At 45.3% G+C, this 10,851-nt stretch overlaps 1 protein-coding gene across 1 annotated transcript in view; it reads right to left on the reverse strand.

Annotated features, from left to right (window-relative positions):
- Nucleotides 1-10,604, reverse strand: part of LOC104402747 (transcriptional-regulating factor 1-like) — a gene marked incomplete at its 3' end in the record, with an annotated part of 16,319 nt that extends 5,715 nt beyond the window's left edge. The window contains exons 1-9 of the mRNA XM_010010709.1: nt 9,231-10,604; nt 8,861-8,863; nt 8,603-8,649; nt 7,740-7,890; nt 6,556-6,804; nt 2,927-3,296; nt 2,269-2,329; nt 1,306-1,445; nt 485-588 (exon numbers count right to left, since the gene is read on the reverse strand). Of these exons, the coding sequence (XP_010009011.1) occupies nt 485-588; nt 1,306-1,445; nt 2,269-2,329; nt 2,927-3,296; nt 6,556-6,804; nt 7,740-7,890; nt 8,603-8,649; nt 8,861-8,863; nt 9,231-10,604 (2,499 nt within the window). The remainder of the gene's footprint in view (nt 1-484; nt 589-1,305; nt 1,446-2,268; nt 2,330-2,926; nt 3,297-6,555; nt 6,805-7,739; nt 7,891-8,602; nt 8,650-8,860; nt 8,864-9,230) is intronic.
- Between the last annotated feature and the right edge of the window lie 247 nt (nt 10,605-10,851).

The raw sequence follows: 10,851 nt of genomic DNA on the forward strand, positions 1-10,851 counted from the left end.
AACGCTGGGCAAAATGGATGTTTTGCCCTACTTAATAACATTCCCATCACTAAACTAATGCAAATATCTGAAATGCATTATTTATATGAGAACCGTGTGCAATTACCTCACAGTTCTGAACAAATAAGTAGATGTGACTGCTGCTGCAAAAAAGGGGTTTTATAAGGGCTAGGAGAGGAAGGACTAAGCTCTCTGTGACCAAATAGAAAGCTTGTGAAATATTAGGGCTGGAGTAAGTACTGGGAGACATTCAAAGCCCCAAGGCTATAAACTAAGTAATCTTATCTATATGAAATATACAGTAAGCCTTGAGAGAGGCACTGCTTTGAAATTTAAATTTATTAGAGAATGAAAGGGAAAAGTCATTCACTGCGAATCAATCAGAAATCTCTTTTTATATAACCATATCTAAATCCATTTAATAAAGCATGCTAATTTATCTGCAGAAGAGGATCCTATCTCCCCTTTCAGCTTCTTATCTTACCATAATATCTCCTTTTGCTTCAAAGAGAGAGTGCAAAGCATATTCTGAGTTAGTTCCTCCACCAGGTAACACACTGGAACAGCTCATATTTAAAAGGTCTTCCACTGTGAGAAACAAGTCAACATTTTACTGTTAATACCCTAGCCTGTCAGTCAAACATCCAGAGCCAAGGACTCTGCAACGCCACTGAAAAACTACGTAGTTCAGGGCAGCAGCTTTCATACTGTTTCCCCAGCACCTCATCTCCTGGTTTTAGGATCACTCACTGAGGAGGGGATGTGATGGGATGTGCAGAATGCAACCCTTGGGATGGGACAGGCTACTGCAGAGCCAGAGATCTGCCTGTGAGCAGTGGCTTGCACAGGCCACTGATGTTACCGCATCAGGAAGGATCCAGCCAGGGTGGAGAAACAGAAACGAACCATGCTGTAAGCAGGAACAAGCTCTGCTCAGGGCTGGTACAAGCCACTGAGCCCGTCACATTTCCTCTTCGTTATGGTCACAGAATAGGCCCAGGAGCTGCCTCTCATCTGTGACTTCTGCCCTTACCAGGCAGTTCAGTACCCCAAAACACCCCAAAACCCCACTTCCCAGCAACAGTCCTTCCCCTGGCTGCCAGAAAGCACTTCATCCTGACTTCACTTTAAATGCCACCACCCAATTTGTTACTCTGAGCCTGTAACACGCAGTTCTGGTCTCTTGCTCTGCATCCTCAGTAAATAATACTCTCTTGAATGTTTTATACAGTATACACATGAGAAATTAATGTGAATTTCAGGCACAGGCTGATGTACTAATTCTAAACCAGCAAGTCATTGTACCTCTTTGTTGGAAGAGTTTGTTCTCCAGTTCTGGCCACGGTTTCCAAACCAAAGTAGCCTTGTGCACATCTCTCTCCATTAGCAATCTGTCCTGCAGCTCAGGAATATCAGCCTGGAACCTGGACCCAATATTGATTCGTCTAGAAGGACAAATAAATAAGTCAGTATTCAACTACACAATGTGCAGATAAAAAAACCCCCACAAGTCACATATAACCTTCACTTTGTTTCCAACTAAACTTTTATTACAGTGGCGTGGCAGGAAGTTGTGCCAGACTGCTTTACGCAATGCTTTACTCTCAGTGGGGTATTCTGAACAGGGAGAGAACTGATCTCTTGGGGGAAACAAAATTTCAATACATAACTTAAACATCATACCTTGTGGACAACCCAAGCTAGCCTGTATGTGTCCTGACTACCAAAGAGGCTTAGATGCCAGATCAGTACCTTTCTCTATCATAGAGAACAGCACTGTTCAGCAGAAAGAGGCATGCAAAGAGGCTTAGATGCCAGATCAGTATCTTTCTCTATCACAGAGAACAGCACTGTTCAGCAGAAAGAGGCATTACTGCTGAGGGACAATCCTGTTTGCAGTCTGACCTGGGGAACCTACCAGGTAAAACCTCTCCAAAGCTCCACAGTTAATATCTATCTAAACAACAGTACTGGATCAGCACATGTTTTCTTCATGGCCCTCTTCCCAGCCATCACTAACTGCTCTTTCACCTTCAGTGGCTCCCACCAAGCCTCTCCTAGCATTTTTGAGCCATGACATCTCCATCTCCCACAGCCAATTTGCTTCCTGTGTCCTCAGACATCATCCAGAGCAACCTTAAACACATCCAGCCCAACGTGATTTCAGGCAGTGGAACACTACCTGCCCAGTTCAAAGCACTTAAGCCACACACTGGAGTCTGGAGCTATCTATAAAGGCAGTGACAAAACCAGTATTGTTTCTCTTACGGTTCAACAGTCTGTTCTCCAGGCCCAGGCGTCACGGGAATGACACTTCCATCAATACTATCTGAAACAGAGATTGGTGTTTGAGCTTAAAAGGATATTTTGGTAACACCTGGACCACTGCTGACGCTCCACCTCCCGGGATGCATTGCCACTTCCCCATTCCCATCAACGTTACTCCAGTCTATTAGCAAAAACTACCCTTAATCAACATTTAGGCAGAAACTGTCTAAATTTTCAGAGATACCAGAAATGTCCTAACTTACAGAGGTTTCTACTGCCCTGACCATGTGTGATTAGACACCTTGTTGTTCAGTGCTTCATAAGAAAATACTCAGAATGAACCCCACATCTCAAACCAGGTCCAGTGGCCCAGACACTTCAGAAAGTCCAGATGTAATGAGAGGCATGGCGGTCCTTTCTTGAGGCAGACCACACTGAAAGATCACAGCCTTACTTGCTGGTTGGGCTCCTCTATTCACTTTATGCTTTAACACCACCTCTACAAAATCCAAGGTAAAAACCCCGATAAAGATGGACTTTTCCTGTGAAATAGCAGAACCAGCCACGCACACGAGTACGTGTGAAAATCACTAAGGTGGTAACACCAAGAAGAAGTGGTATTTACTATGTGCTGCCGCTCTCCAAGTGTAATACTTACTAGACTGACACAGGAGTACCCGTGGAGTAGGTGTCAGTGGCGTAAGTGGCAGCTGAGCATGCGAGGTGCTGTGAGATGATGTGATGACACTGCTGAAGAGACCAGACCCTTGCCGAACGGGACTGAGCATCGGCGGTGGAGTGTAGGGGGGCAGCTCGTGCGTCCGGTCCAGCAGATGATCTCCGAGGACACGGGGAGAGCGAAGCTGACTCTGATACAGGGTGGCACCCGAGTGGGACATGCTGAAGTTGCAGGAAGGAGGAGGTATGAAGAGAGGTTCAGGTCTGTGCCGATACTTCTTCTTGTCCTGCAATGGTTTGAAGTTTTCTTCCAATTTTACAACACTTGGATGAGGTTTTTTGCTAATTTCCTAAATGAAAACATGCAGAACATTAGTATTTAGGCATGCTTAAATGTGGTTTGCACACAGTCCCCTACAGCTTAGGAAATGCTGTTACCACCAGGCAGTTACTCACATAAGCCTGGTCAATATGGCATCTGGTGCTGCATAGAAACCTCAGGGGAGCGAGAAAACCAGGACAAATTACCCTCCCCTCCCTCAGCAAGCCCTCTGGGTCAGGGTAGGGCTGAGCCACAGGCACACACAGAGAGGCTGCTTCCAGCTCTTGAAGGTGCAGGGAACAGCTCTCCCAGGCCATGAGTCTCTCACACCCTTCTTCAGCTCCAGCAGAACACCCTGGGCACTTCTATTTGCACAGAACACACACAGGCTGTGGGGAGTTATTTCATTACCCAGTCACAGTTTATTAGAAACTTTAGATGAGATGTTTTCCGATGCATTTATTTTGTTTGACTAGGAAGGACGCATGAGCTCAGTCAAATTACTGCAGTACTCAGCAGCAGGAAAGGAAGAAAAATGTAATAAATTCAAATTCTTTGCCTCTTATCACTACATTCCCATCAGCTTGAGTACAGTCCAGCTGCAACAAATCTTGAACTTAACTCTCTCCTCTTTCCTTGGAGGGAAAAGGGGAGTAGATGACCATCTGGGAAACTCACACACTGTGACATGCTAGAATTTGAATGTTTAAAAAGTCATTTCACAATAAATCCTTAAGAGTCCCCAGAAGCAGAATGCACAGAATTTGTGCAAACCTGGAACCTGGATTCTAGGGGGGGTGGGATGAAACAGATTCTCAGGTTGTGCATTAAGAACACACAGAGCTGGGAGATGAACATAGTATTAAAGATACTGCTTTTAGGTGTTCAGACAGTAGATCTTCTTCAGGATAAACTTGGAGAGTGGCAAAACATTTAACAGTTACTCCAGAATGTCTGCTTCATCTGCTAAATCCTACTACTCCATAAATTACTACAATGTATGTTTAGACAACATACATCTTTACACCATGGGTGATTCTTGACAATCACATTCACCCAATAAAAACCATGTTATAGGAGCATTAGCACTGTCACCCTTTATCCCTTATGTTAATACGTTCCAGCTTGTGGAAATGTTTTCGATTACAGAGGTCCTGTCCTCTCTGTTAGATCATGGCTGTTTCCTCTCCAACAGCTGTTGACATGTTTCCTCTTCAAAAAAAAAATAAAAATTAAGTTTTGGAAGAGTTTTCCTTTTGCAGGAAAAAAACCAAACTGCAGCTTTACAGAGACTTTTGTTGCTCATGGCCATTCAGAAAAGTGAGAGGACAAGGGTTACCTGGAGCCACACACATCGTTCACGATGATGTTGAACATTTTGTGTCCAAAAAGGAGAAAGGGGGGGGGGGGGAAACTCAAACTTAAAACCAGAAGGCCAGATCCAAGTCTTTGATTAACAGCTCATTTTGTTCTGCTCTTTAAATGTGGAAGAGCTGGTACTCCTTTCTCACTAGTGTCAAAGTAAGTAACCAAGACAACACCTTAGAAGTCTTGTACACCTCCACTTCCTACACTGCTTCACCTCAGTGTACCTCAGCCTTAATGTGGTTATACCAGCAAAAAAAGGTCACACTGAATATTAAAGGAGACCATCCTGTCCATGCAGAATCACCCCAGTACTTTTCTGAAGCTCCAGGAACTGGTTCCCAATATCCAAGACCGAATGGATCCTGCTGGGCCTCACCTGACTGCTCACTGGTCTATAGCCTTGCTGAATATTCAGTTTCCCTCTGGTGTTTGAGTCTACTGATTCCATAAGCTTTGTGGGAGTTTTTCTGGACAGCTCAAAGCACAGTATAAATAAATGCGACACAGCTTCAGTTCTTTGGTATTAAAAGGGGGGAAAAAAAGGTCTCTACTGGCACAATCTCTTCACAGAAGAGGAGGGAGCTGCAGACCTTTTGGTCTTTGAATGTTTCCAATGCTACTGCTTAGATAAAAGATAGCATCCAGAGAGGAATCTGCATGAGTTTAGTTTGCTTGGGCACTAACGAAGGCTGCAAAGCATAATTCTGAGTGAATGAATGCGCATTTAGCCAAACACTGGCAGATTTAATCACAGTCACTTTACATACGTTGCAGAAATACACAAGCCCAAGCCACCTACTCTGGTGTCTCTAGAGAAGATCTCCCACTCAGAGCTCAGGGATTCAGAAGACTGTCCCTTTTCTTCCTAGAAACCAGAAATAGACAATAAAAGCTGTACTGCTGAGTTACAAACTATTGTGAGATGCTGGCTTCGACAGGAAAGTGGAATTTTACGTGTAAAACCTCCGTCTGAAAGGAAGAGAGTAAAACATTTCATACATATTTGAAATGACCGTGTTAAGTCTGAGTGAAGGGTCAGAAGGGAGGTGATCCATGATGGTGTATGTTGTCCCCTTGTTTGGCCATCAGCCTCATGAGAGGGAACAAAAAATAGAACCACATGAGTATTTCTCTGCATAATACAGATAATACCATGCACTACTTCTGCTCCCCAGTAACCTCTTATCGTGGCATAGACTGCAAACATGGATTTGAAGGAACGAGCAGCATCTATTCCTACACTGGAATGTGAAATAAACACCGCTTGCTCCAGGACTCTTTCAGGAAAACAAGAAAGAGCATTCTCACATCATTCAAGTACCCATCAATTCCTCGTGCTGCCTGACAATTCCAGTTTTACGAGTGAAATGAAAGCACTAAGCATAGCTATTTTTCCTAGATCATATTCCTTTAGATCTGATGCATGCAGAAAGAAAGGGAAAATTACTTCATATTGGTTTAGAGCACACACTGTAAGCACTACACAGTGCCCTCCTGTCTTGGGCTGAAATGAGAAGCACATATATCTGCCTTTAAACAAAAAAGAAAAGAACAGGAAGAAATAAAACTGCTGAATTTAAGCAATAACATAAAAACAAAGCAGCCTGAAAAGGGAAAAAACCAAAACCAGTAAAAAGACACTAAATCCCTTTGTTCTAGTGGGATTAAAGAATACTACATTCCAATTGCAAATGACTTCTTTTCAACTGAGGTCTCCATTTCCCCAGCAAAGGGAAAATTACTATTTTCAAATGGCCTAGGAAGAAATGCCACGATGCTACAGGCCCTTTGTGTTTATTGGGCATCATGAAGACTCTGGAAAATATTCTAGAATACAGATGTTTTAGGAAGTAGCAGCACTACAAGCAAAGGGATTTAACAGGCACAGCACAGTTAGTGGCAAGAAACGCAGCACTCACAGAGGATGAGCAGGGGTTGGCCACTTTTGGACTGCATGGTGGAGAGTAAGTCATCTTCACGAGAACGGGCATCTCGTCATCTGACACAGGGTTGGCAGGCTTGTCTTTGACTGCGGCAGTGCTGGCAGAGGGCTGCGTGCTGGGCTCAGGCGACAGAAGCTTTACAGGGACAGACACTGGCATGACGATGGGCGCGAGGCTATCCACCTCTTTAGGCAGCGGCTGCTGTGGTGGGTTCTCTCCTTCATCCTGTACAGACAATTAAAGGCTTTCAGCCCGAGGGAGGGAGGGAAGGCTACTTCTGGATGGATACGCTACACGAGGTATGCACCGTGGCTGAGAAGTAGCGGCCAGGGTTACAAAACACACAACAGTGTTGCTTCCTGGACTCTATTTGCCTTGAACGAAGCTGGCAGATTACTTATGACTCCTACACAGGCTTCAGCCTCGGTGAAAAATAACCACATTAAGCATCTTCACAAGATAACTTGCAGGAGGGGAGATAAACACGTGCTCTTTTTATCACTATAAAGACAGAATTCTCCATCACCCACCTAAAAACAAAGACACAGATGGTGTAACTCTGGTGGCTCTTTGCCTTCCTGTGGTATTCCCCGTTAGGACAGAAATCATAAAACACCAGGTCAGAGAAAAACCAACTGACAGGGCAAGTTCTTTTTATGCAGAACAATTCAAACCCACATGTTTGGTTTGGTATTTGTTGATACCTATAGAACTAAAACACTTGGGAAGAAAGCTGTCGAAGATTCAACAATCCTGCTCCTTCAGTTAAAGCCTGGGAAGGCTTCCAATTAACATCCCTTAGTCATCCAAGTAGTGCAAATGAAAATAAGGAAGACTTGATGTTCCTGATATTTCTAATATACTAAACAAACATGAGGGGCAAAAAATATGATGCTCCTAACTGATTCTGTGGGGTGTTCTTGTAACATGCGGAGCACCAGAGAGGGACAAGTTCTGTTCTGTCCTCCACCACCGCCTCGGACTTGAAAGCAGGACTTCTGGCCTAGCAACTAACAGATTCATGTCCTTTTCTGCTTACACAGGGTATGACATAACAAAAGAGCACCAAGAAGAACAAGTTTTGACAGCAAAGCAAAGCATGGCAAAGCAAGCAAACATGGAAAGAGAGAGCCAAATACTGAAGTAAACCAGACTGCTACCTGTTTGAAGTTAGGAGATGCTCTTACTCCTCCGTGAGACCTCATGTGACCATTTAGAGCAGGCAAGCTCTTAAACTCCTTCAAGCATATTGAACACATTAGTTTGTTCTTCGCATCAGCTCTCTCAGGAAGTGTTTCTCTGTTCTGGCCACTATTTTTATTTTCGTTTGTTTTTAGCATGGAACAGAAGAAGAAACATTAGTTTGGCTCGTTCCCTGTGTTGCAAAAAGAAGATTTTTAGTCAAGGAAGTCAATAAAACTTTACAGCTAGATGGTTATGAAGCCACAGGTAAGCGCAGGGTGACTGCAGTGGAATATGTGGGCAATAACCTGCATCAGCTGCTCCCAAGATGGGGAGAAGGAAAGTGTTGAGTAGGCCACGCTCGTGAAAATGTGTCCCTCAGTATGGAAAACCCTGAGAACCCACCAGATCTATCATGTCATCTCCCCACTCATGACAGCATTTAACAAGTGCTCCTACTCATGGTACAAAACTATGCTGGAGGACACCTCAGTGCTTCAGAGGTGAGACCTTAAGGAAAACAGAAGATCCCCGATGCCAAAGGTACAAATCCAAACCACACATCGTCCCTTCTCTTACAAATGCAACACAGAGAGCAAACTGCTCCCCTGCTTTTGCTTTCTCTTTGGTTCTTTTTTATGAAACACAAAGTAAAGAATTGATTTTCTTGCTGGGGGTGGTGGTGGAAATGACACAAACTTAAACTCACAAAGCACAGAACTAAACATGTTTCTAGCAGAGGAACACTACCCAGAGTGCCTTTCCCTCCCTCTACCCCACAGCATTCCTTTGTATTTCTCATACTGAAATTAAAAGGACTAAAGTAATCGTGTTCAAATACCTTTGTTCTGGGGACAGGGGCTGCAGTCTGCCGTCTGACAGTGGCACCTGTGAGCAAAGGAGGAGAAAAGAGGGGGGGAAAAAACAGACAAGCATTTTTCAGGAAAGTAGGAATGCATAAATGAAGGTCCTTACAACATGTCTGCACTTTGTGTATGATTTTACTAGTATGAAAAGCCTGTGAGCCGAGAGCCTTCCAACGGCTCTACCAAATCAGTGCCTCTGGGTGCACGGATAGTGCAAGCTTTCTTACACTCACTTGCTGTTAGAAGCCTTTGCTCTGACCCAGAAGTGTTGCTTCTGGCAACAGGCAATTGATTGACTGTTCCTGAACAATCCAGCCCTCAAGGCATCGAAAAATTAGCAAAAGCATTTGTTGTAACTGGGTCCCTCCTCCCCAGAAACCGAGGGAGAACTTCCCAAAGCCCCTAGAGAGGGAAGCAGCAGCTCTGTGGTGCCACCAGCCTGGCCTGAACACAGAGATGGAGACAGAAGAAGTCTGTTAACGCAGCTCCCCAAAACATGCCAGCGATCAGCGCTCACATCCTGACCTTCTGGCTCTCCTGCAACAGCGTCATTTCCACACCTTGCTACTCTTATGCAAAACACGGGTCTAAAACATTACCTACCTGAGGCCACGGGGCGCTAGGAGAGTCTTGCTGAGAGCTTTTGTTGTTCAGATGAACTCCCGAGGGTGGCAAAAGAGTTCGATGAGGGACAGCATTACCTACAGAGTTAATCTCCTGCCGTGGGGGATCCTCTGCGCTCTCTGGAGGAGTGAGGCCGATATGGGAGTTCAGAGGTGGCACCCTGCTCTCACCCGGGTATTGCTTCTGCTGGTCTTGCTGCTGCAGTAAACTCTGCGGGTACAAGTGCCTGTACTGTTCGTGGGGATCCTGGTAGCAATACTGAGGCACTGCTCCCAACTGGATAAGCTGCACAGGATGACTTGGATCCTGAGAGTACTGCTGTGATTCATGCATAGTCTTTAGATCAGGTTCCCTGTGATACGGAGGAAGCGGCAACTGCATCTGTTGCTGCTGTTGCTGTAACTGCTGCATGACAGGTTGCGTTTGGTAATACTGAGCTATTGGCACTGGGCAGTGCCGCTGCTGCTGCTGCCGAGCTGGCTGCTGCTGCTGGATCTCCTGCATCGAGAGCCGCGGATGCCCCTGCTGCGGCTGAGCGTAGTACTGACTCTGCTGCAAGTGCTGCATCTGCTGCGGTAAGAGCTGCTGGGACTGCATTTGCTGAACGTGCGTCTGTCCTTGCTGGAACGCAGAGTGCATCTGCATCTGTGACAAATGCTGCTGGTAGTCGTAGTACAACTGTTGGTGCTGCATGACTTGCATCTGTTGCTTTTGCTGTGTGCTTGCAAAACTCTGGTGGGTTTGCTGCGGCACCGGTTGGTATCTTTGCACGCTGGAAGTGACGGGATGTTGCTCAACCGCTGGCTTCTGGGACAGCAGCTGCCTGAGCGCGCTGTCGCCAGAGTTATCCACCATCGAAGACTCGCTGTGCAAAACCTGAGCCATGTTGTTGACTTGAATCCTCAGGTTTTGGTTAGCAAATACTTGTGTAAAGGAGTCCAGTTTGTGCAGGACCCCACTGGTAATTTTTTGCGATCGATTTTCACTGGGTTGAGAGTAGGAATATTGGTATCCATCGTGGGACTCCCCCTGCCCGAGGGGGCTCCACATTGCGCTTGGATTATTCAGATTGTTCCTCACCGCGACGTGGTTTCCTGAGCCAGAATGTGTCCAACTAGTTTGTCTGGATGTATCCATTGATCCAAGACTTTTTGAACCTACAGGCAAAGCTATACTGTCTCTTGAATCTTGGGGAAACTGTGGGGAGAGAGGGGACACCTGGGGAGCGTCCAGAACAGACGTCCCATAGCTATGATTTAGAGATGGAAGGGAGTTCATTTGGTGTTGTTGGTAGTACAAGTTCTCATTGCTGTTGGCAGTATGGTTAGTTTTATACAATTGCTGGTCCCCCATTTTTGGTCACTTCTGTTCCAAACTTACAGGCACACGAACCATTGAAATCTCTATGAACCCTGAGATAGCTGAGTGAGGGGAAGGGAAGGGAGAGGAAAAGAAGCTAGAATTACTTATAATCCAGCATGTCCATGTGCATCACAAGGACTAAGATTTTCTCCAGTCTATCAGTAATTCCAATCTCAGACTTGCCGTTGCTTCACATCTTCAATAAATGGACCACAGCACAAATCCTACACAGATCAAT

The sequence above is a fragment of the Nestor notabilis genome, unplaced genomic scaffold, assembly GCF_000696875.1.
Source record: "Nestor notabilis isolate BGI_N333 unplaced genomic scaffold, ASM69687v1 scaffold6443, whole genome shotgun sequence".
In the NCBI taxonomy this organism is placed as follows: domain Eukaryota; kingdom Metazoa; phylum Chordata; class Aves; order Psittaciformes; family Psittacidae; genus Nestor; species Nestor notabilis.